A 21821-nucleotide genomic window follows, 5' to 3' on the forward strand; every position below is an offset into this window, starting at 1 on the left:
ATCAACCCATTCTGTCAAAAGGTTGAAGAGAAATTCATATGAAATATCTTATTTCTTTACTAAGTAAGAATTACAAAAAAAGTCAATTTTTAGTTTGAAGGAGTTAAATAAGAATATAATAGATAATACTTTGCTATAATAGGTGAGGGTTAATACAACATATTAAAGTTTATTAAAACTAGAATCATCTTCAGCTCTACACACCCCTCAAGAAAAATAGACCAGACTGACAGGTCAATGTACTTTCTCTGCAGGTTCTTTGTTTCTGAGCGTCTAGTTTGTCCGTCAAAATAAGGCAAAATGAGCGGCGGTGTGTATGGTGGTGGTAAGTTATTTTTGAAAAATAGAAAGGAAACCTATTTATAATTGAATTGTGTAAACTAAATCTGTCGATCTGTGTTTTGGTTGCAATAAGCAGGTATTTAGTGCTGGCCGTGAAAGCTTAAAATTTTCGTTTGCCAAATTCGGCAGCCGTGCAATAATAATGCACGGCTGCAATGAACTTTGTAAACAAAAATAATAATGCAAGTTTAATAGCAGTCGTGCAATAAATAATCAAATGTAAGTTTCAATCAGAGTTTGAAATATAGAAATTAACTGGACAGTGAGCAGGATATTCTGTTTGCAGTGGGGATTATGCACTTTCAGTAGCGAGGACAACACTTTTTAGGTTTATTCTAGGAACATACAAATTTGGTGAATTCAAATTTGGTATCACTGTAAAGAGCATTAAGAAACTTAGACAATGGTACCAAAAACAGCTCTATAGCTCAAAGTATGGGGGAGTTATACCTATTTGAAGTTGTGAAGGGTAGCGGAATTTGTCTGTCATGTCTGTCATTTTTTGTTTATGGTACCCTGGATTTATTTGTCTAGCACTTAAATATTTTTACAAGTAACACTTACAAATCTGGTATCAATGTAAAGGGCATTAAAAAAAGAAAGACAATGGTGCCAGAATCAGCTCTATAACTTAAAATATGGGGAGGTTATGCCTATTTAAAGTCATGTGAAGTTTACTGGGTTTTTTTGTGAGTCAATTTTTTGTGTACAATAAATACAGCATTATTTTAGAGACGATGATATTGCCTCCAAGAAATAAATAAATAAATATTGTAAGTAAATTTATAAACAAGTAAATTTAGGAATGAATGAATAAAGGAAAATATAAATAAAAATAAATAAACAAATGAATATGTAATCATAATCTAATATGACCCATGCAACACATGAACATGTTCTGCCAGTGCCATTAGTTTACTTGTCAACCTCATCTGACACTGCACTACTCAACTTTAGTATTGAAAAAAAAAAATACAAAGGAAGTGAACAAAAATTGAAAAAAAATTATACAAATTCTTAAAGTATCATAGAGTTGATTAAAGTAGTAACAAAAATAATATCACTTGAATTAAGTGTGCATTTTGCATTTTACCACATACGACATGACCCGATATATGCGCTTACATCTCCCACCCAAGGCGTCAGCCCGATCAGGAACAACACGTGCACCGCCACCTCACCACTTCTCCCGTATTGTCGTATTTTCACGGCCAATTGCAAATCTGGTCATCACAGTAATTCCTTTAACATCTATGCTTGCGATGGATTCTGCAGAAGAATGACCACAAACATAGATATTTAAAATACTCTAAAATTTCATATTATATGGGTGTAATGACCTCCTTCTGCTCCATTTCAACAACTTTTTACGCTAAAAACCATGAAAATCTTACCTAAAAAATAGACCTCAAAAAACTGAAAAATTAGGGGCTTTCCCCAAAACAAACCCTGTCGTGTTTGGTATGAGTGCAAAGGTCACAAAATTCCCTATAAAACGATGACATCATCCAGGTAAGTCTCGTGGAGTCTCGTAGATAAATCCAAATCGAGATTTCGTGAATTTCAAGCAGACGAAAAAATGGCGTCCCGTCGATCGAGTCGCTACGGTCGTAACTCCTGAACTTCAACAAGTTCATGACATTAAAAAACATGCTTAATGTTCTTTTTGGGGGAAAACTTTACATAATCGGAAAATTCTATCTTTAAACTCTGTAAAAATAATTTCCTATTGTATTTGGAATTTTGAAACGATGAGAAATGGTGAGTTGTTTTCACGAAGTTTCACACACAAACAGATACAAATGCGTAAATCATCGTATGCGCTGATCTCGCTACTTTCAGTTTCCCACGCGTTTGAATGGGAATTATTTTGCCTTCTCGCCACAAGTTTAGGGAGAACATTTCTCCAATATTTTGACAAGTTGATGTCGAATTTTCTATTCTATATTGTTTGGTAATAAATGTCTTTTGCCAATATTATGTTTAAAGTTCTAATTTTGTGTTTTTGATCGCAAAGATTGGATATTTTTATTCCCGATTCGAATTCTGAACCCTTCGCAAGGACAGGGTGCAGAATCAGGGAGAACTTTGACTATAATTTTGCCTTTTTGGACACTAAAATGCATTTGATCCTTAATTTTGTTTCAACCGAGTCTTAAGGGGGTACTACACCCCTGTCCAATTTTGTGCCTATTTTTGCATTTTTCTCAACAATTATAACGCAATTGGTGACAATTAAGATATGTATATAATAGGGGCAAGGACTACAACTACATGTACTGCACTGGAAATTTTATTTCAGCACAGACAACAGTTGTGGAGTTACAGTCAAAAATGAGGGAAAACCAATATTTGATCAATAAATCAATAACTACTTCCTTGACTTCCTTCCTTGAATTTTCAGTGCAGTAGTTGTAGTCTTTGCCCCTGTAATATACATATCTTACCTGTCACCAATACGCTATAACTTTTGAGAAAAATGCAAAAATAGGCACAAAATTGGCCAGGGTGTTAGTACCCGCCATGCGTTTTGAGTTGGGCGGTAATGTGTTACATGTTTTCGAGATGAAAATTGCATGTTTTTCGTTTAGATATGAATGTCTTTCACATATTATACCCAACATACATAAAAGTATACATTTTCTGGCTGCAAATGAACCAAGGAATCCAGAAATGCACTTTAAAATGACACAGGGTGTAACACTAAGGAGTTATGAAACTGAAAATACCAAATATTTTAGGGAAAAAATTTAAAATTTGACAAATTAAAAAAAAAAGTTAGCTTCACCCCACATATTTTAAAAGTTCTATATTTGAATTCCTCTCAGTCAGAGCTTTAAATACATATATAACATCATAGGGTTCAATAAAATTAAAATGATTTTGCGCCAGGCTCTTTCAAGGCATATTTTCCCATTGACTTCAATGTGTAACCTAAACGGAAAATAAAATATGCAAAATTGCTTCTCAAAGCAAATTAAATTACCTGGAATATTATTGTATGGTGTTATAGTATGCAGGTTAAAGTGAATTGTAAAAAATGTGAAAAAAGAAATGGACCTCTTGCATCATATGACCCCTGGGGGTCACTTTTATTAAATTTGCTCCTCCTGATCCTCCTCCTCCTGATCCTCCTCCACCCCGCACATTATGCTAATTAGATGCAAATTATTCAAATGTTAATAACTTTTTACAACTTTTTAAGGTTTACTGTATTGGTCTCATCACAAGCTTTAATTTGACACCAAATTTAACTGCATAGGCTGCATATTAACTGAGAAAATAAAAAAGATGAACCCTAAAATGCCACCCGCATGTAACATCTCCACCTATTTACTGGCCCAACTCAAAACGCATGGCCACCCCCTTAAATTAGCAAGCACAATAAAGTTGGTACCGTTTTTATATACATTGATGAAATTTTAAAGATTTTTTTTCAAATTTCTGACCTGCGCAAATCGTTAAGTGTGTATTTCCCATTGACATCCAAAATGGCGTGAGCCAGTCCTTAGGTACGGTATGTATCGTAGGACTGTCGAGCGAGTCTAGTTTGTCCACCACGAAAGTTTTACTCAGTCAAATGCTTACTTGTGAGTCTTGTCTTTGGCTTTTTTTATTAATATTTATCAGGATCAGACACTATAAATCTATATATAGGTATGCCAGGCAAACCTTAGTTAACACATTTGCTAGTCAGCTAAATTCGCCTAGACCGGGACCAAACACAATACATATTTACATAGAAATTTCAATTTTTTCAAGAACAGGTCGATCAAGGAAACCTACATAAATATGTTTTCTATACTTCACTTGACCCAAATATATGATTTTTTATGGTGATGAGACACTCACACATGGAATTTTAGAGGGATTTTGATAGCAGTTCCATTAAAAAAAAGCTGCTATCATCATGAGACTAAGATCTAGTAAGTAACACCCCCGTAATGCTGTTTTGGGGAATTTTGCTAGCAGAATCTTTTTGATGAAAGTCGATCTTTGAAAAGATGTAACTTTGCCACGGAAAGTGCTATGACAAAAATGAAAAAGGTTTTCAGTTTTGGCTTTCTTTACTCAAGGGCTTTAAGAGCAAGTTTCTGTTCACAAAAGTTGGCGGAATGTTTCCTTCGGGATGCCTTGCCGACCAAATGTATCCATATCAATTGCCTATTTCGAACAGTCCAAAATTTTGTTGGAGTGCAACTTTAGCAACATTTTTGATGCTATCCTTCCTGCAAATAACTTTTTTTTCAGTTTTCAGTTTCTCAAAATGAGAACTTCTACTTTTTCTATTTCAGATGAAGTTGGGGCTCTTGTTTTTGATGTTGGGTCATATTCAGTAAGAGCTGGATATGCTGGGGAAGACTCACCAAAGGTAAGATCAGTACATGTGCCTACATGGAATTACAGGTAGGCCTAAAAAAAGGAAAAATTGCCTGTTTTGACTGACTTTGAAATCTTAATAAAAAATGTTACATTTTTTTGAAAAACATTCATAATGTATAAAATTCAGAAAATTGTTTTGCCCGACCGACCCTGACTTTGGAACGTTCAAGGCAATACAAACTTATTTTCTTTTTAGGCTTGGTCATTATGAATTACAATGCCCATTGCATTTGAACTTTTAAAAGTTTTAATATAAAATGTACAGTAGGTCGCATGTCATGAATTGGTCATCTTTTGTGTAACATAATGTTAAATGATAAAAATATCACCAATTTTGATTCACTTCAACACAACTTTTAATGAATACAATTTAGACCATTAAAAGTATAACATCATAATACAGGGTGGGTAAGAAATATACAGGGTGGAACATCAACAAAATTAGCATCTTTCTTGTCATGGTAAACCCGATATTTTCTTTTTATGAAAGCTATGTAGCTCAAAATAAATATGGATTCAGAAAGACATTACATGGGCCCTTCAAACAAATTAGGAAGAAAGAGGTTGGTATCCCTTGCGTTAAACATACAGGGTGGTCAAAAATTGTAAAATAATTTGTATGACACTTTAATATCAATCAAAACTTTTTTCCTCCATGTCTGGCACTAAAACTAATAGCAAAATTGAATTCCTCATCAAATTTCCTAAAAAATATGTGTACTTTTAAATAAGCAGGGTGACTCAAGCAAGAGATAGGCCATTTAGAAATGTTGGAGCATTATGTGCACACTTTGTACAGTAACATAATAGGGAAAACTGTCTTAATTAGCAATTAATTAGGCAATTAATTAGTTACATCTTTTGTTACAGTTGATCTACTATGAGGTAGATCTACAATCCAGGATGATATATGTGCAATTTGTGGTCCATGCTAGTTGTAGTTTTTAAGATACAAAGGTTTAAAGTTTGCCATATTTTCACAATTTTGTGTACAACCCTATGGGGCTCACCCGCCCCAGCTCACCCGCCCCGGCTCCTCCATTGACACATCTTACATACTGAAGTATAAATCTCAAAGTAGTTGTCCAATTGACTTGTGGTTTTTTGTATTTGACAAAGAACATATTTATCTACAAAATGACACCAAACTTTCTAAAATAGGTATCATACTTTTAGAATAAATCAAACTTGAAGTGGGAAGAAAGCATTTTCATGTTACGGCTCCTCCATTTTTGGGTGACCTGTTTGTGACATGCGACCAGTACTATTATGTATAGCATTACCTGGGTTTATATGGTTTACATATTATTGGAGCTGATTGTATATTAGCTAGGCACATGTAAATGGTGAACGAAGAGACAAGAAAGATAAACCAAGTTCTTAAGTTTGAATTATATAAATTTATTCAACAAACACACATAAAAACATGGACATTGTTGAGCTCAAAATAATATAAAATCTGACAAATGGAGTGAGGGTAAATGTATCAATGAGAACTACATCTATGTAACCCTGAATTCCAAGTGAACCTCTCACATGCAGTGAAAGCAGATCAAGCTACATGGCTACATAATTAATACCAGAGCAAACTAGACTTTCTGACTAGCATATTTTAATCCTAAAAGAACAGATAGATATTGAGGAGCCATTGAGGTACGGAATTAATGATCGCCTTCAGTCCGAAATAACAGATGATCTACATTGTATACAGAGTCTTAGCCAGAAATCAGAAACCACCCGTCCAAGCAGATACCAAAATTTGACCCTCAAATATAAAACAACTTGTCTATACCCATGGAAGGGTCACTGGAGTCAAATATGTCCTGATTTGGCCTTTACATGTCACTCTGAATTAATCTCAAGTTCATATAACCTTAAAATCATCTGTTTTAGAGCTATCACATCTGTAAAATCCATTAAATTCACCCGTCTAAAATTAGATTAGCCTGTCTTAAAGACGGGTGGACGCATGGCTGGCTAAGACCTTGATTGTATACTAAAATGATTGACAAGAAATACATGTACGTTTAAAAAGATCAAGGAAACTATTTTTATCATAAAATGAAAGAAATAATTCTTATTATTGGCCTAAATTAAATAAATAAATTATAAATAGTGCCATCAATTTGCACACAAATAGTCAAATATACAGTTTGTAGAATAAAAATTATTACGAAAAGGCAAAAAAAATATGAAAATTTTGATCAAGAAAAGAAAATCGAAGATAAAAATAGCTAAATGATATGTGTATAGTGGAATAGCTGTTGGTATTGTAAAGGTCCAGAATTGAAAATTATGTCATGTTTTGTTGGAAACATTAATAAATGATCACATCAAACAACCAAAGTGTTGAAATAACAACCCTTGACTGTAAATATCATCCGGATAATTATCATTGTAGGCGGAGTTTCCCACAACAGTGGGAGTGACAGAGAATAAGGAAGAGCAGGCTATGGAAGTTGATGGCAGTACTCCCACTGCAGTGAAACAGGGTGGTAAAAAGAAGTACAGTATTGGGACAAATGCCTTGAGTGTAGCAAAGGAAGGCTTGGAGATTGCAAACCCATTGAAGGGTGGACAGAGTGAGTAAATTTCAGTGGTGGCACCAGGAATTTTTTTCGGGAAGGGGGGGGGGGGCATTGGGGGCAAAGTGAATTTCAGTAGGGGGGGGTGCAAAATTACAGCAACAAGTGGAAATTTTTGTAATTTGGGGTTTTACTGGGGGGAAAGAGTTCTGACAGAGGGATCCCCCATTCCCCGTGGTTCCACCACTGGTCAATTTGTTTCTTGTTTGTGTGTGTTTTTCCTCTTTATAATGGGGAATACAGCAAAGAAATGATGTGTGTAGGTAATTTTACAATAGTACTTTGGACATAAGAAAAAAGTATTGGCTCAATTTCAGGGATTTCTTGCTTGGTTTTTCATATTTGTCTGGAACAATATTTCAAAATGCTGCTAGCCTCATTTTATCCATGGAATTTTAGTTCAAAAATCAGGGCCTAGATTTCGACAAGAATCGCAGAATTGATTCTCGAAATGATTCTCGTAAGATTCGGTTGTGAGAATCAACTTCTCTCATTGTATACAGTAAGTGTAGTGACTATGATTTGGATTCTCGAAAACCAAGAGGAAATCGAAGCCCTGAAAATTGTGTAATGACACTTATTTATTTATTTTGAATTTACAGTTGATGATTGGGAGATGTTTCAAGCCATACTAGATCACACATATAAGAACCACATCAGATCCGATTCAAGCCTACATCCAGTTCTCATGTCTGAACCACCAGTAAGTATATAAAAAGTGGTACATGTACCACTTTTTGGCTTCTACCTTTAAAAGCATGAAGGCCACATTGATACCTATGCCACCAATAGAACGAGAAGATTTGCCCCTTCATTTTGCATACCTCTTTGTCCAATTTTTTGTTCTAATTTCTTCACAAATTGCAAAAAAACCCACAAAAAATTGAATGGGCGTAGTACCCCCTGAATGCTTTAATTATTTAATTGATTGCTTCTCAGACTTGTAAATAAAAATGTACCATATTCGTTCCATTAAGTGCCCAGGGCGTTTAACAAAGTCATATTAGGTGGGCGATTATTTTTTACATCATTTTACTTAAAACCCATAACGACCGACGAGAGGCTTTACCTATATTTTCATTATCCATTTTTGCTACAGTGTCACCAATGTTCATACAATTTTACTTACTCTTATTTTATTTTTCAGGTAACGGTAAGACAGAAACGTGAGAAGCTGACAGAGTTGATGTTTGAGCAGTATAACATTCCCGCTTTCTTCCTATGTAAAGATGCAGTGCTCACAGCGTATCCTTAACATAATGCATATATATATTCATTAGGTGTTATAAATGTGTTTGATTGGCGTAACTCGACTGATCGTTACAAAGCGCAAACCCAGAGCGTTTTATTCCATTTTCTAAAACATATATATTTTTCTTTGACCCAACTGTATTTTTTAATACATTACAGGAATAACATACTTTGATTTTAATATTTTATTATTATAAATAGCATTTTGATCATTGCAAAGGTTTTTGAATAGCACTCAGCCAGTGTTACCAACACAACACAATACACACATACTAGCCTACACATTGATCACACATTGAATCAAAGTTAACAGGATGAATTTTTGTATGATTTTAAAGGGGCACTGTGAAATTTCACAAAAATGTCACCCTCAGTTTTTGCCAGAGTCTAATTTTTAAGATGTACACAATGTTTGTCCATAATACTAAGCAACATCTAAATAGTAAAACTTAATTCAGTGTCTTTCATGTAAAAAGTTCATGATTAAAGTTCTGGACGCCACGTTCCCGGAACCACCGCTAGGTGGCACCACACGACTAAAGCTTTGAAGGAACACCTGAATTGCTTTCGTATGCTCTGACCTGATAATGCTCAGAGATGCCCGAGATATCTATGATGTAGCCACAATTTTGACATTGTAGCGCATGGAATGCCTTAGGATGGTTTCAAAAGGGTTGTAAACGCTGATAAATATACTAAACAGCATAGATCTGGGCCAAAAAAGTGCATTTAATCAACAGCTCTACTAGACCCGTCACGGGTCTAGCCGGGTATAGCCCCCTTCATCTGGCCAGACGCCACCAACGGCATCTATCTCTAGTTCCGAAAAACTCTGGATTAGGAATGTTATTAAACAACACAGTTCAATAGCAGATAAGCTTAATACAGCGCTCATAATATGTCTCTCTTATTTTCATTATTACAGAGTGTTTCTCTAAATTTCTGCTCGGTAGGCTCAAAGTAAGGCAGTTTTTTCTCATTTTATTATTTTTAGATGTAAAGTTTATTATTTTTAAATTCCCCGCAATCAGTAGTTTTTTTCCTTCATCATGAGTGATACACAAACATTGCAGAGTCTTGAGTCTTTAAGTCTAATCTATTTCAAAATTATCATTAGAAATATGCTGGAATCATTTAGAATCTATCACCATTCCTTAACCTAACCAATACAGTTTTGCAAACAGTCGATCTACAGGGTTAGTACTGGACAGTGGCGCTACACACACAACAGCTGTTCCAGTGTATGAAGGATATGTACTACAGAATGGTAAGAGTATAGCAGGACTTGTCTTTTGAAAATTCCAGGTGTGCTGCAAATCACACTCTTCAAAATATGGTGCTGTAGGTGTGTGATTTGAATCACAATCCTGGCATTTTAAAGCGAACTTTCTACTTTATCTCAAATCTTACACATATTCAGTGTGCAAAAATGTTGTTGCCAAAAGCTGAACATGCTTTTATACTTATGCATATATATGCCTTTCTGGTATATATTGTAATTAAAAAAAATTATAACAGTATAAGTAACAAGAATGCAATTAAAACCTGATGCAACTTGATTACAAAATTACATTACATATGCAGCAAAAATATCATTAAAACATGCAGTAAAAGATAGACCTAAATGGATTCAGATCAAACAATTGCGGTATAATGGATCTTGCCTTGTCAAAGTTACGTCATACATTCATCTTCAAGTGTTAAATCGTCGTTGGACAGGAAAAACCTCCTGTGTCATTGGCCCTGAACATGTTTAAACCAAAACCTCATATGTAACTGCTTGGCTGTTTTGCTTTAAACATGTTCAAGGGCCACAAGTACATGGGATGTTTTAACTGCCCAACATCAAAATGTAAGAGCATTTTCATTCATTATTAATTTGTATAATTGTTAGGGTTTCAAACTTTAAAAATGTCATCTTGGATTTTAATATTTCTCGCAATGTTTCAGCTGTGGTGAAGACGCCTTTAGGAGGTGATTTTGTAACCATGCAGTGTAAGCAGTACTTTGAAGAAGAGAAAATTGAAATGATTCATCCATATTTCATTGCATCAAAGGTAATTTATTCCAGACATGGAAATCTTTGGTGTTTCAGCTAATTTCAATGATTATTAAACTTCTTTTATGGATCTTTAATGTAATGATAAGATTTTCCGGCATGTCAGGTATTTGTAAAAATAAAAATAAATGCATTGGGCTCTTCTATTTGAAATTCACACACACCTAGTGGATGATTTTAGAATTCCAACCAAATTCAAATGTTTTAGCTATCCCAGATCCAACAATAAGTGTCATCCAAAAACAATGGTGTAGATTTGGAATTGCAAACAGAAAATGTCTTTAATAAGCCTAAATTGGACCAACTGATCAGTTTCAACATTTGTCACTATTTTCTGCTGGATTTTAACATGGACAGCACAAAATAATGCACCTGGATTGACAGTATAGTTGGAATTGAGATGGCTGTGTCATTTTTTTTAAGGGGGTATAGATTGCAAATGGAATAGCCCATTGAGTGACAATCTCAAAATGAAGGAGAAAGAAAACACAAATTGGTGATAATATCAGATATACCCTTCATTATAATACCTGCCTAAAATCAATCTAATCTCAACTGTCATAGACCCTGTGCAATAACCAAATTAATTTAAATTTAGCTCGATTTTTTTCATGAAAATAAACAGAGACTGCCGGGGGTCAAGCTTGCACTGCAGCCGTACTAACTTGACTTATTCCTATTTAAGTGATACTAAACATCCCATCTGAAGGGGGCAGGCTTATACACAGATTCATGAATTTATGGTGTTTTGAGTGTTTCCTTCATGTAAGACATGCAGAGATAGACTAGTATTTTGTGATCCTAGCAGCCTCTTTTTATGACATTTTTCAGTAGATATCCATGAAAAAAGCTTATTCCCAAAATTTCAGTTGATTCCGATTTTGTGTTTGCGAGCTATGCATGATTATGTGTAGTACACTGCTCCACAGACAATGTGTTGTAATTTCGTTCTGGTATACCAGAACGAAATTCAATTTTCACGATATTTTTGCGAAACAAATTAATTTGCAAGAAATATTTGGTACATAAAAATTATGTAGCCAGAGGTTTCAGTGGTATAAACATCTCAACTTTTTTTGAGAAAAGTGGGGGGATGAGGCTGTGGATCACGAAATGCCCGTTTAGTTGAGGGCTTGTACGGAATAAAGCTTATAATTCCACAATGAAGTTTTCACACTAGACTTGTTTTGGTGATTTCTAACATGAAGGAGTAACCCTGTTTTGTATTGGATTTGTATAATACAGGAAGCAGTGAAAGAAGACCAACCGCCAATCTTCACAAAGAAGAAGCTACCCCAAGTGACCAAATCCTGGTATAACTACATGACAGAACAGGTGTTACAAGACTTCCAAGCCGCGCATTACAAGTTGTAGATACACCGGGGATGAAGCGTTAGTATAGCATTGATCTTTTTTATGTTCAGTAGATATGTAGACAATCCAATTTTCTACCCGCAGTTAGGCAATTTCATCATCTAAGTCGGGCGACTTCCTCAATAATGCGATTGTCATCCTGTTTTCCTTTGAAAATTCTCATTTGCCGGGTGCTCAGTTTTTAACAGCAGATTAAAATAGCATATGAACATCAGAGGAATATTGATCGAAGATATAGGTAGCCATGTTGGTCGAAAAACATGCCAACCTATGAATAAATAGTCAGAAGTCAGAATTGTCATGAAAGGACATCTAGCAATTCACCCTTTTGGTTGAAATTGTACAATAACAACTACTAAAGTTTGCTTTGTGTGCTTGCAACAACTCAAACACACATGTGGGCTGTGTGAGAACAAAAGGTACCACTCTCTCAAGTAGGTGCTTTCAAAGTTTCACATGACTTTCTTTCTTTTGATCACTTATTGACCATATAATTGGGTGAAGTGTTAATAAGCTGTATCAGTCATGATCAAGTTATCAAGTTAAGGAGGCACACAGGATCACTAATTATCCATTATTATTCACATCATAACTCGAAAACTATTTATGTAAAGTATATAAAAGTATACATTTTTTGAAAGGAAATGAGCTCATACATCCATTTAAAATGTCAGTTTTGGGTCAAAAAGTACAATTTTCGAGAAAATCCAAAAAAAAGCGGCTTTTTGACCAAAAATTTTTGGTCCGCCATAAAAAAATTATTTGAAAATCAAAAACTGTAAAACATGAATTTGATTAATTTAGACAAATAAATCTAGAAAGTGTTTTTTTATTTTTTTGTAATTTTTCTTAGTTTTTATAATATAGGCAAAAAATCAGTAAAAACGTGTGACCCGTGTTCAAATTTTTGAATCATGGGTGATATAAAAAGTTCTAGGCCCTAATTTAAAAAATGAAAAAACACTATCTAGATTTTGGCCATATCTAAACGTTCGACTTAAAAACTTACCTCAGTGATGCTTCATTGAGACGCTATGGCGGTCCAAAAATGGTTAAAAGTGGTGAAAAGTGAACTTGCCGAAAATCGAGATTAAGAAAAATACAGCGGATTTTAGGTCCATTTTTGAAGATTATTCCTAAAATATATAATCCGGTGACTTGTGACGTTTGGTCAAGTAAGAAAATGAGAAGGGGCGTCCAACTGCAGCAGATTGGCATTTTTTTGGTGATTTAGAAGGTAAAATATACAATATGACAAAATTATCCGTGCACATTCGGCAGATGTTTATCCACATGGAGCAGCCATTTTATTTACTGCAGTCTTGTTTCCATGGTGCAGCAGAGCGTCCGCAAGGCATGGCGTCTCGTTATGCGTTGAGGAGCGACAGAGCGCATGGACAGACAGACAGGTTACGCGAATAAATTGCACAGTGCATGGTCGTGTTGCAAAGCGAAACCATGATTATTTAAGCACAATTTTGTCCTGTTCCGTATTAAAAAAAGATCATGCTCTGTATTAAAATTTGCGGACATCAGAACATTAAAAGTAGCATAGAATAACTGACAAGCAATTATTTTTGGAGATAATCAGGAAGTTTTATGAAATGAAGAATAAACTGAGACATAACCATGATAATTGCGATTTCTGTTTTGTCCTAATTTTCATAATTTTGCTTTAAAAATGCAATGTTTTTAATTGATCGCTTTTGGTGATTTTCTTCTTTTTTTTTTTTTTTTGGTGTTGACAAATATTGCATTTTTATGTTCATTGTCCTTTTCTGAACCGCAAACATGATGTTGTTACTTCTCATTGCTTTTTCTTTTTAGTTGGTGCTTGAGAGGCACCACAGCGGCCCGTCCGCGCCAAAGATAGGCATTTTAACACCCGTTATAGCTAGGCCTACACCACAGGAATCCCAAGTAAAATTAAAAAAAATTCTGATGTGTCATTACTCAATATTCCGTTTTTGTTATTGTAATTGTTTGTTGTTATCATATTTTATTTTTAACTTTTTACGGAATATCAAACACGTACAAAAGTCATAGGCCTATTATAGGCCTAAAGCCACAATAAAGCTGTAAAATATTTTGTACCGCATAAAAAGTGAATAAAATACAACAACAAAAATTTAAAAAAGTGTGTCTGTTGTTGTTTTCAATCAAATAAACGTGTAAAAAGTGGGGTAAAAGTTGTAATGTGTCTTGAATAAACGTCTTGTAAAACGGACAAAAAGTAGGCCTAGGGGGGCCTATATATAATGTTAAACGGGCAAAACACGGAGAGGTCACAAGAAAACTGAAAAACACGGAAATTGACATAGCCTAACAAAACCGAATTTCAAAAGTAGAAAACGGAACACTTTATGGCTTTAAATTAGATTGGGGTTTATGCAGTAGGCCTACCGTGAGGATATAGGCATCATGCTATAAAGAGCGCTTTTAAAACACTGCATGAAAACATTCACGAAAAAATGCTTTAAAGCAGTTTACCTTTTAAAGTAGGCCTATGCAGAAAACATTATAAACGTGAAAGTTGAAAGCCAGACAAACATTGCAAATAAAAAGGCATTCGCCAAAACATTCGCAAAAAAGTGTTGTAAAACCAAAAGCTTTTATCGCAATCATGGCATATGGTAGACCTAATAGGCCTACTATTGGAAATGTAGTTAAAATGGGTTATGAAAAAAGCACGCAATTTATGCCTTCTATTATATTTCTCGTTTGAAATTATTATTTAACATTAAAACATTCATGAAAATGCTTTCATAAACGCGTGCTCGCTATGCCGATTTCAAATATAGACATTTTTGACATAGAGTTGTAGGCCATGATGCCTAGATGGTCGATATGATGTATTGAAATGTCAACGCTTTTGACATTATGCGTTAATGGTCATGAAATGAATGAATGAATGAATGAATAAAATAAAACAAATCTTTAAACATAAAATAATAAGCCTAATGATGTACTATACGGGCTAAGTCTAGCCTACTAGCAAAATATTTAGGGCCTACGTTTTCTATCGTATCTACCAGATTGCGTCATCATTACAGGGCTTCTTTATACGGGTAACTACTTGAGCCTCATGTTTGTGATCGATCATTTCGGTATTACAGATAAATTTCATCTTTTCAAGTTCAGAATGAAACTTGAAAACAAAACAAAAACAAACAAAAAATTCACTATTATGTTCATATAAAAAAAGACTAATTTATACCACTATGAGCACTTTTTGGCGAAATATATCGAGTAGGCCTACTGATTCTGGGAAGGGGACGGTGGTGGTCTGTCGGCCCGCAGTTTCGCAATGCAATGGTGCAAACTTTACCTACCTTGGAAGGGATCAATACGATAACATACGGTAGTGATCGCGATTGGCGACTCCAGCGCCTCAATCAGTAATCACCTCGCCCATCCAGTTTACCATGTGTGCGTGTCTTTGCTAGCTGTGTATGCGCCACAGTACGCGTTCGAGAACGCGATCTATTGCGGAAAACAATGATTTTTTGCTTTTGCATTTTGACAAATTTTTAATGAAAAAGGGTCTTTAAAATAGCTTTTCTTATGGTTCAAATGTTAAGATTTCTTTAAAATCTATTAATGACAAGATAAAATACGGTTTGAAGATGACATTAGTGATGAAAACTCAATTTTGGCCATGTAACACTTCAGTGATCCTGTGTGCATCCTTAATGGCAGAACTCTTTTGTCCAAAACAAAGGAACAGTTACATAATGTAGTTTCTATCCATACTATTAAAGATCCTTGGTTGAGACAAGCGATATAATGATAAGTGTTTAGACTAATATATATATCTTTGAAAAAGAAGCTATTTTACTTTCATTATTATTGTTGGATAATTCCACTTTATTTATTGATGCAGTGCTGTAGACCAGATGCCGACTGTTCCGTATGAGTTCTCCAGTGGTTATCACAGTGAATTTGGTGCAGAGAGGGTTAAAATGACAGAAGGGTTATTTGACCCATCCCAAGTCAAGGTCAGTGTGGAAATCGTATATGCTTGTGTGTTTGTAATCACCTCCAAACGGAGACATAAGTGTGATCATAGGGAATGCCTTTCTCTACAGCTCCTCTTAAGTTGCATTTACAAGAGCAATTTATAGCTCCTCTAGATGACTAGTTAAATTCTTTATGCTTTAATGGCCACAGGTGCAAAAAGCTCTTCTAAAGCTCTTCTTGAAGAGACCAGAAGAGCATTCTACAGCTCTTAACCTCATTTTCAAAAGACAGTCCCTGTGATACTTACATTCCGAACAGGGAACCTCTCGGGAACCGGGGACTGTCCACGTTTTATAAATATGCGCAACAGCTAGGCTGCAAATAACGTTCATAAAAAATTAAGTATGTGTCCCGTACTGATGCATTCCCCACGAGGGAGAATGAACCAAATAGGCCTATACCTAACATGCACACATTTGAACATTCTGTACGTAGGTGTAGTGCAAAAATCACATACTTTCAATACACTCCATGCATTTTTCTAACATGTTTTCAGATTTGCTACAATGTTTTAACAATGCATTAATATAGAATAGCGCACACACAGCAAATCAATGACACTGTGTACTTTGTATTTACTGTTGACAGGGTTCAGAAGGGAATACAATGTTGAGTATACCACACATAGTACACACCAGTATAGGAATGTGTGATGTCGACGTCAGGGCGGTAAGTTACCCTAGCTTGTTGCATCCCCTCTTCAGGGGTTTGCTTGTCAGCTACCTCTGTCAAATTGGACTTTGTAAACTTTGAATGTTGTAATTGTATCCTGTTTTAAGGGTACACAATGTATTGTTGGTCGAAGCAGCCAAAAAAAATCTATTTTATTATATAAATCAATAAATCAATATATTGTTGAAAAATAACACTTTGATGTTTTGCAAAAGTTCATTCTACAAATCATATACTTTGAAAACTTGCTTGATTTATTGTTGTTAATGAGTTATGTATGTTTTACAAAAGTGTTATACTCAAGAGTCAAGAACCACAGGACCTACAAAAGTATATTTGTGATATTTGAATTCTTCTACACACTCGCTATGAAATGATCAATGCAATTTTTGCTAAAGCTCACTGCCATTCGCAAGATGCTCTGAACTACTAAATCGCAACAGTTTAAAAAAATATTATATTTTATAAATGTTACGACAGTAAAACTATTAATGCAACCAATATCTTCGTGTTTGTGTTCAGGCTATGTACAGCAATGTTATTGTAAGCGGTGGCAACTCTTTATTGGTTGGATTCACAGACAGATTACAACGGGATTTACAAAACAAGACACCTCCTGTGAGTATATGTAGAAACCCTGCTTTTGATGTTATGGAATGTGAATAAAGTTGTGTCTAATCTTCTTTTTCTCATATTTTATCCAAATAAGAGGCTGAATGAAAGGTCAGTGACCTCACAACCCACCACTGGTACAACACTATCATTTTTAGAAGTCCCAAGTGTTGCCTAATAGTAATACAAATATATGCACCAGAGGTCTCGTCATTTTGTCAAATAAATCACTATTATCTCTTGGGCTGCTTAAGATATCTAAACCTAAACTAGGTTATTAAACAGAGGATGATTTAAGGAAGCCCCATCATGCACTGCAAACGTGTTATCACTAGAGTTTCAACTGCCACTTTACTTTCCAAATCCCATTGAATTCTGTGCAAAAGATGTTGTTTAAGAATTGTGTGTGTGTTGTTATTACTTGGTCGATTGCAGAACAAAAGTGATGTATGCATAAAGGATAATTCACACCTTCTGTAGGTAACATAAAATGTGAAATCGACTAGCATTTTGAATGCGTTTTTATTGTAAATATATCAGTCCAAATTCAAATTTAACCATGCCCGTCAATGCAATGTGCGAGCAGTGGTGTCATGTACACTCACACAGCTGTGCTAACTGCAAGTCAACACAGTGGCGTGGTGGGAAGTGCTTAAATCATCCTCTGGTTATTAAATATGCCCACCAAGTTCCATGTGAGTGAGGGGATGTTCAGGTACTAGCTTGCAGACATGTGAATTAATACCCCAACATCTTGCTCAAAAGAAGAAATCAGGTTTTTCCCACAGAATTAAAACCAGAGAACCCAGACTCAACCATCGTCTTGATTCATACCTGGAGCAAAAACTGGGGGAAATCGCTCCCGGTTAAACAGGAAAGGGATATGGGGAAAGAGAACTGCTTGTAAGTGTATATTAATAATTTGTTTGTCGTTTTCTTTTGTAGAACCAACGTTTGAAGATCATCACCCCATCAGGTACAGCAGAGAGAAGGTTTAGTTCATGGATTGGAGGATCGATACTTGCATCATTGGTAAGTGCTAAGCATTTTGGAATGTGGTAGTAGATTTGATGGGTTTGTGTAGTGGTTGAAGCACTGCGCTCGCCTCTTGACCATTGCCACCTGGATTTGATCCTCTGCAGTGCTGTAAGAGAAATGAGTTGCCAACCAATGATTGTCCTCCCAGGTTTCTCCGGTTTCATCCTGCTTTATAAAATTGGAATGTCCTCCTATATTCATATTGAATGCGGGACGTACACACACCCCCACACACCCCGACGAGCGATTTGTCTATACACTGGTGACGCAACTGCATAAATGTACCGATTCTTATCAGCTACTTCGAAATGCAACATGGCGTGACTCTCAACTTTAGGCAAGACACACTATAGCTGCATTATATTGTGCTCCCCAACAATGCCTTGAGATAGATGATAATTATATGATGGGTATAATAAATCCCAATATTTATATAAGTTTGACCAACACTTTTGGTTTCTTTATTTTTTTTCTTGTAGGGCACCTTCCAGCAAATGTGGATCTCAAAACAAGAATATGAAGAATCTGGAAAAGGCTGTGTGGAAAGGAAGTGTCCTTGATGTAGTAGAACTCCGCTCTTGTTGTAGTTTTTGTACTTATTTTGTGAATATTTATGTCGGTGTATTTCTGTGACTTACGCCTCATCATATAGTCAGACTCTGATGCAGAAAGTTGGGACAACTAATGCATTGACATCCTGGAAAATCTCTTATTAGAGATGCCATCTACTACATGAAGGAATAGCAGATTTTGCTAAATCAAAGGATTGTGTAAGAGATGGAAAAGACACCTCCACATGAATGCATTTTATCATGCCACAATTGCTTGTCATAACCTACAATCCTTGACAAAATTGTCGCAACACTTTGACATAGGTATTTCAAATGATGCCAACCATTTCGCCCGGTCAATGTTGCCAGTTGTTTATTTGGTCATACACCCTAGAGACACCCAACATCGATTGGTGGGCAGGGGGAAGTTATAAATAAAGGGTTCAGACTTCCCACTAAAGAAAGTGAAATTTTTGTATGTCAAGTTGCATTAAAGGGGCATTTCGTGATCCACAGCATCATCCACCCACTTTTCCCAAAAAAAGTTGAGATTTTTACACCACTGGATACCTCTGGCTACATAATGTTTATGTACCAAATATTTCTTGCAGATTAATTTGTTTAGCAAAAATATCGCCAATTTCGTTCTGGTGCACCAGAACGAAATTACAACACATTGTCTATGGAGCAGTGTAATACACATAATCATGCATAACTCGCAAACGCAAAATCGGAATCAACTGAAATTTTGGAAATAAGCTTTTTTCGTGGATATCTACTGAAAAATGTCATAAAAGAGGATGCTAGGATCACGAAATCCTCCTTTAAAAAACAGTCCTACTACTTTTGACCGGGATTGTAGGTTTTGATCCATCATGTTTGATATCGGTCTGCCTTGGACAGTGAACTGGTAGAGAAGAGAGCACACGCTGCCATGTTTGCCAGTTTTATGGAGGTGAAAATACTGAAAAGGGAGATATTTCACAGAACATTGATTTTTGCGCTTAAAACTGCTTCTGCAAAAGAAAAAAGTGTAAATGTGTTCTTATAGGTCTATGTATGAAGACTCAAAATTGCGCATTTAAGAACAATGCAAGCAAGGTAACTCAAAATCGGCAAAGCTCAAGAACTGGTCAATTTCACAGTAGTTTACCAGTGGATTCATTCAATTTCTAATTTTAAGTTTTAATTTTAAAGAAAATTTGAAACTTGTCATCTGCAATCGACACCTGTCATTTGCATGTTGTCAGTGCGAGCACCCTATAGCACAAGGTACATAGCTTGTTCACTCTGATTTCTACTGACATCTATGTACTGGCTTGGAAATACATTGTACACAGAAACCATGATGTTTTTTGGGTAACGTGGTCTTGGATACAGTTTAAATGCCTGTTATGATCTGTATTTCAAAATGATCTCATAACTAAAGATCAGTGTCTTTGCTTTATGAGTTTGATATTTCAAAATGATTCAAGCCTTCAGTCTGATTATTTCTGAGAACATCAATTTTTGACATGGCTCAGTCTGATTTTAAGCCTGTTGTTTTTGAGTTAATTTCAAACCTTGAATAAAAAAGTAATATCATCATTCAGGGTTGTGACATTTTAGTACTGTATTCATGGATGTTGGGGTTAAACAACAATTGCCCTCAATAAAATTTGTAAAAACCAAAAAACATGTGTCAGTGTATCAGTAATAGGTGATAGGATTTTACTTAAAAAAATCAATTTGCTGTAGCGCTAGGTATTCACTTCTCCACTGTACAGCCATATTGGGTAGAGCCTTGAACTGGCAACATCATGTAACTTTACATGTACATAACATTTGTTATATGACTGGTTCAATTCCCATCCAGTTTGAAGCTCTACCCATAAATTTGGAGTGAATTAATAATTAAATTCAATACATCCCCACCCCTGTCCCCCACCGAGAAGTGGCTACAGGGTGACAGGTAACCTATTGTTGTCATGCAGTAAGCAGTAATCTGTTGACCGCTATCCTGTCAATCGACATCTAGTTGGGGGGTTAGGGTTGGGTTGACAAGAAAATACAGAGGTTACCTGTCGCTCTGTAGCCGCTTGTCCCCACTGTCTAAGTTGCAATCTTATTTTTGCGCATGATATGCCATCCGCCCACATCATTTTGCATGAACATCTATATCAGATTATCATTAAGCTAATTAATTTCACTTTCAACAGGAAAGATCCTTACTACTCCAAAGGTCAAAGTTTAGGGGTCAAATTTCAACGTTGGTCCAATCGTTGAATCCTTACGACATTCTAAAAATGTTTATGACCTGAAAGGTCAAAGTTCAGGGTTGAAAGGTTAAATTTTAAAATTGGTCCCATCGAGCTCAAATTCAACAGGAATGATCCTTACGACTTCTAAACATGTTTAAAATATGTATGACCCCAAAGGTCAAAGTGTAGGGATCAAAGGTCAAATTTCAAAATTGGTCCAATCGAGCTCAAATTAAAAAAACGTCAAGGTCATTTTGGGATCATTCGGGGTCAAATTGCCATAGATTGTTGCAGGTTCATGAAATTTGGTGGGAAAGACCACCGTAGCGAGACAAAAAATGTCAAGGTCATTTTTGGGTCATTCGGGGTCAAATCCCCATAGGTTGTTGCAGGTTCATGAAATTTAGTGGAAACGACCACCGTAGCGAGACAAATGTCAAGGTCATTTTGGGGTCATTCAGGGTCAAATCATTACTATAGATTGTTGCAGGTTCATTTACTTCTACCAAAAGTAATCACGAAAGCAGGCGGGCGCGAAAGCAGGCGAGGCTCGTGGTTCAAGAACCACCTTGTTTCAAAATGAAGTTGCCCTATATTATTGGTTATTTCAATATCAAAATGTAGGTTTAATCAGATCTGCTATGTATAATATTATGAGACGAACTTGAACCAAATTCAAAATAGAAACTTAATA

At 35.6% G+C, this 21821-nt stretch overlaps 1 protein-coding gene across 1 annotated transcript; it reads left to right on the forward strand.

Annotated features, from left to right (window-relative positions):
* The first annotated feature begins 194 nt into the window (after positions 1-194).
* On the forward strand, positions 195-20562 carry LOC140166472 (actin-like protein 6A). The gene is given in 15 exon segments (XM_072189951.1): positions 195-325; positions 4638-4714; positions 7127-7307; positions 7913-8013; positions 8458-8555; positions 9734-9828; positions 10512-10618; positions 11866-11971; positions 11974-11998; positions 12001-12012; positions 15878-15992; positions 16603-16683; positions 17209-17304; positions 18244-18330; positions 18816-20562. Coding segments are annotated over 15 exon segments (1287 nt in total). The 5' UTR covers positions 195-300; the 3' UTR covers positions 18897-20562.
* Positions 20563-21821: the final 1259 nt, after the last annotated feature.

This window comes from Amphiura filiformis, chromosome 12 (assembly GCF_039555335.1).
Source record: "Amphiura filiformis chromosome 12, Afil_fr2py, whole genome shotgun sequence".
Lineage (NCBI taxonomy): Eukaryota > Metazoa > Echinodermata > Ophiuroidea > Amphilepidida > Amphiuridae > Amphiura > Amphiura filiformis.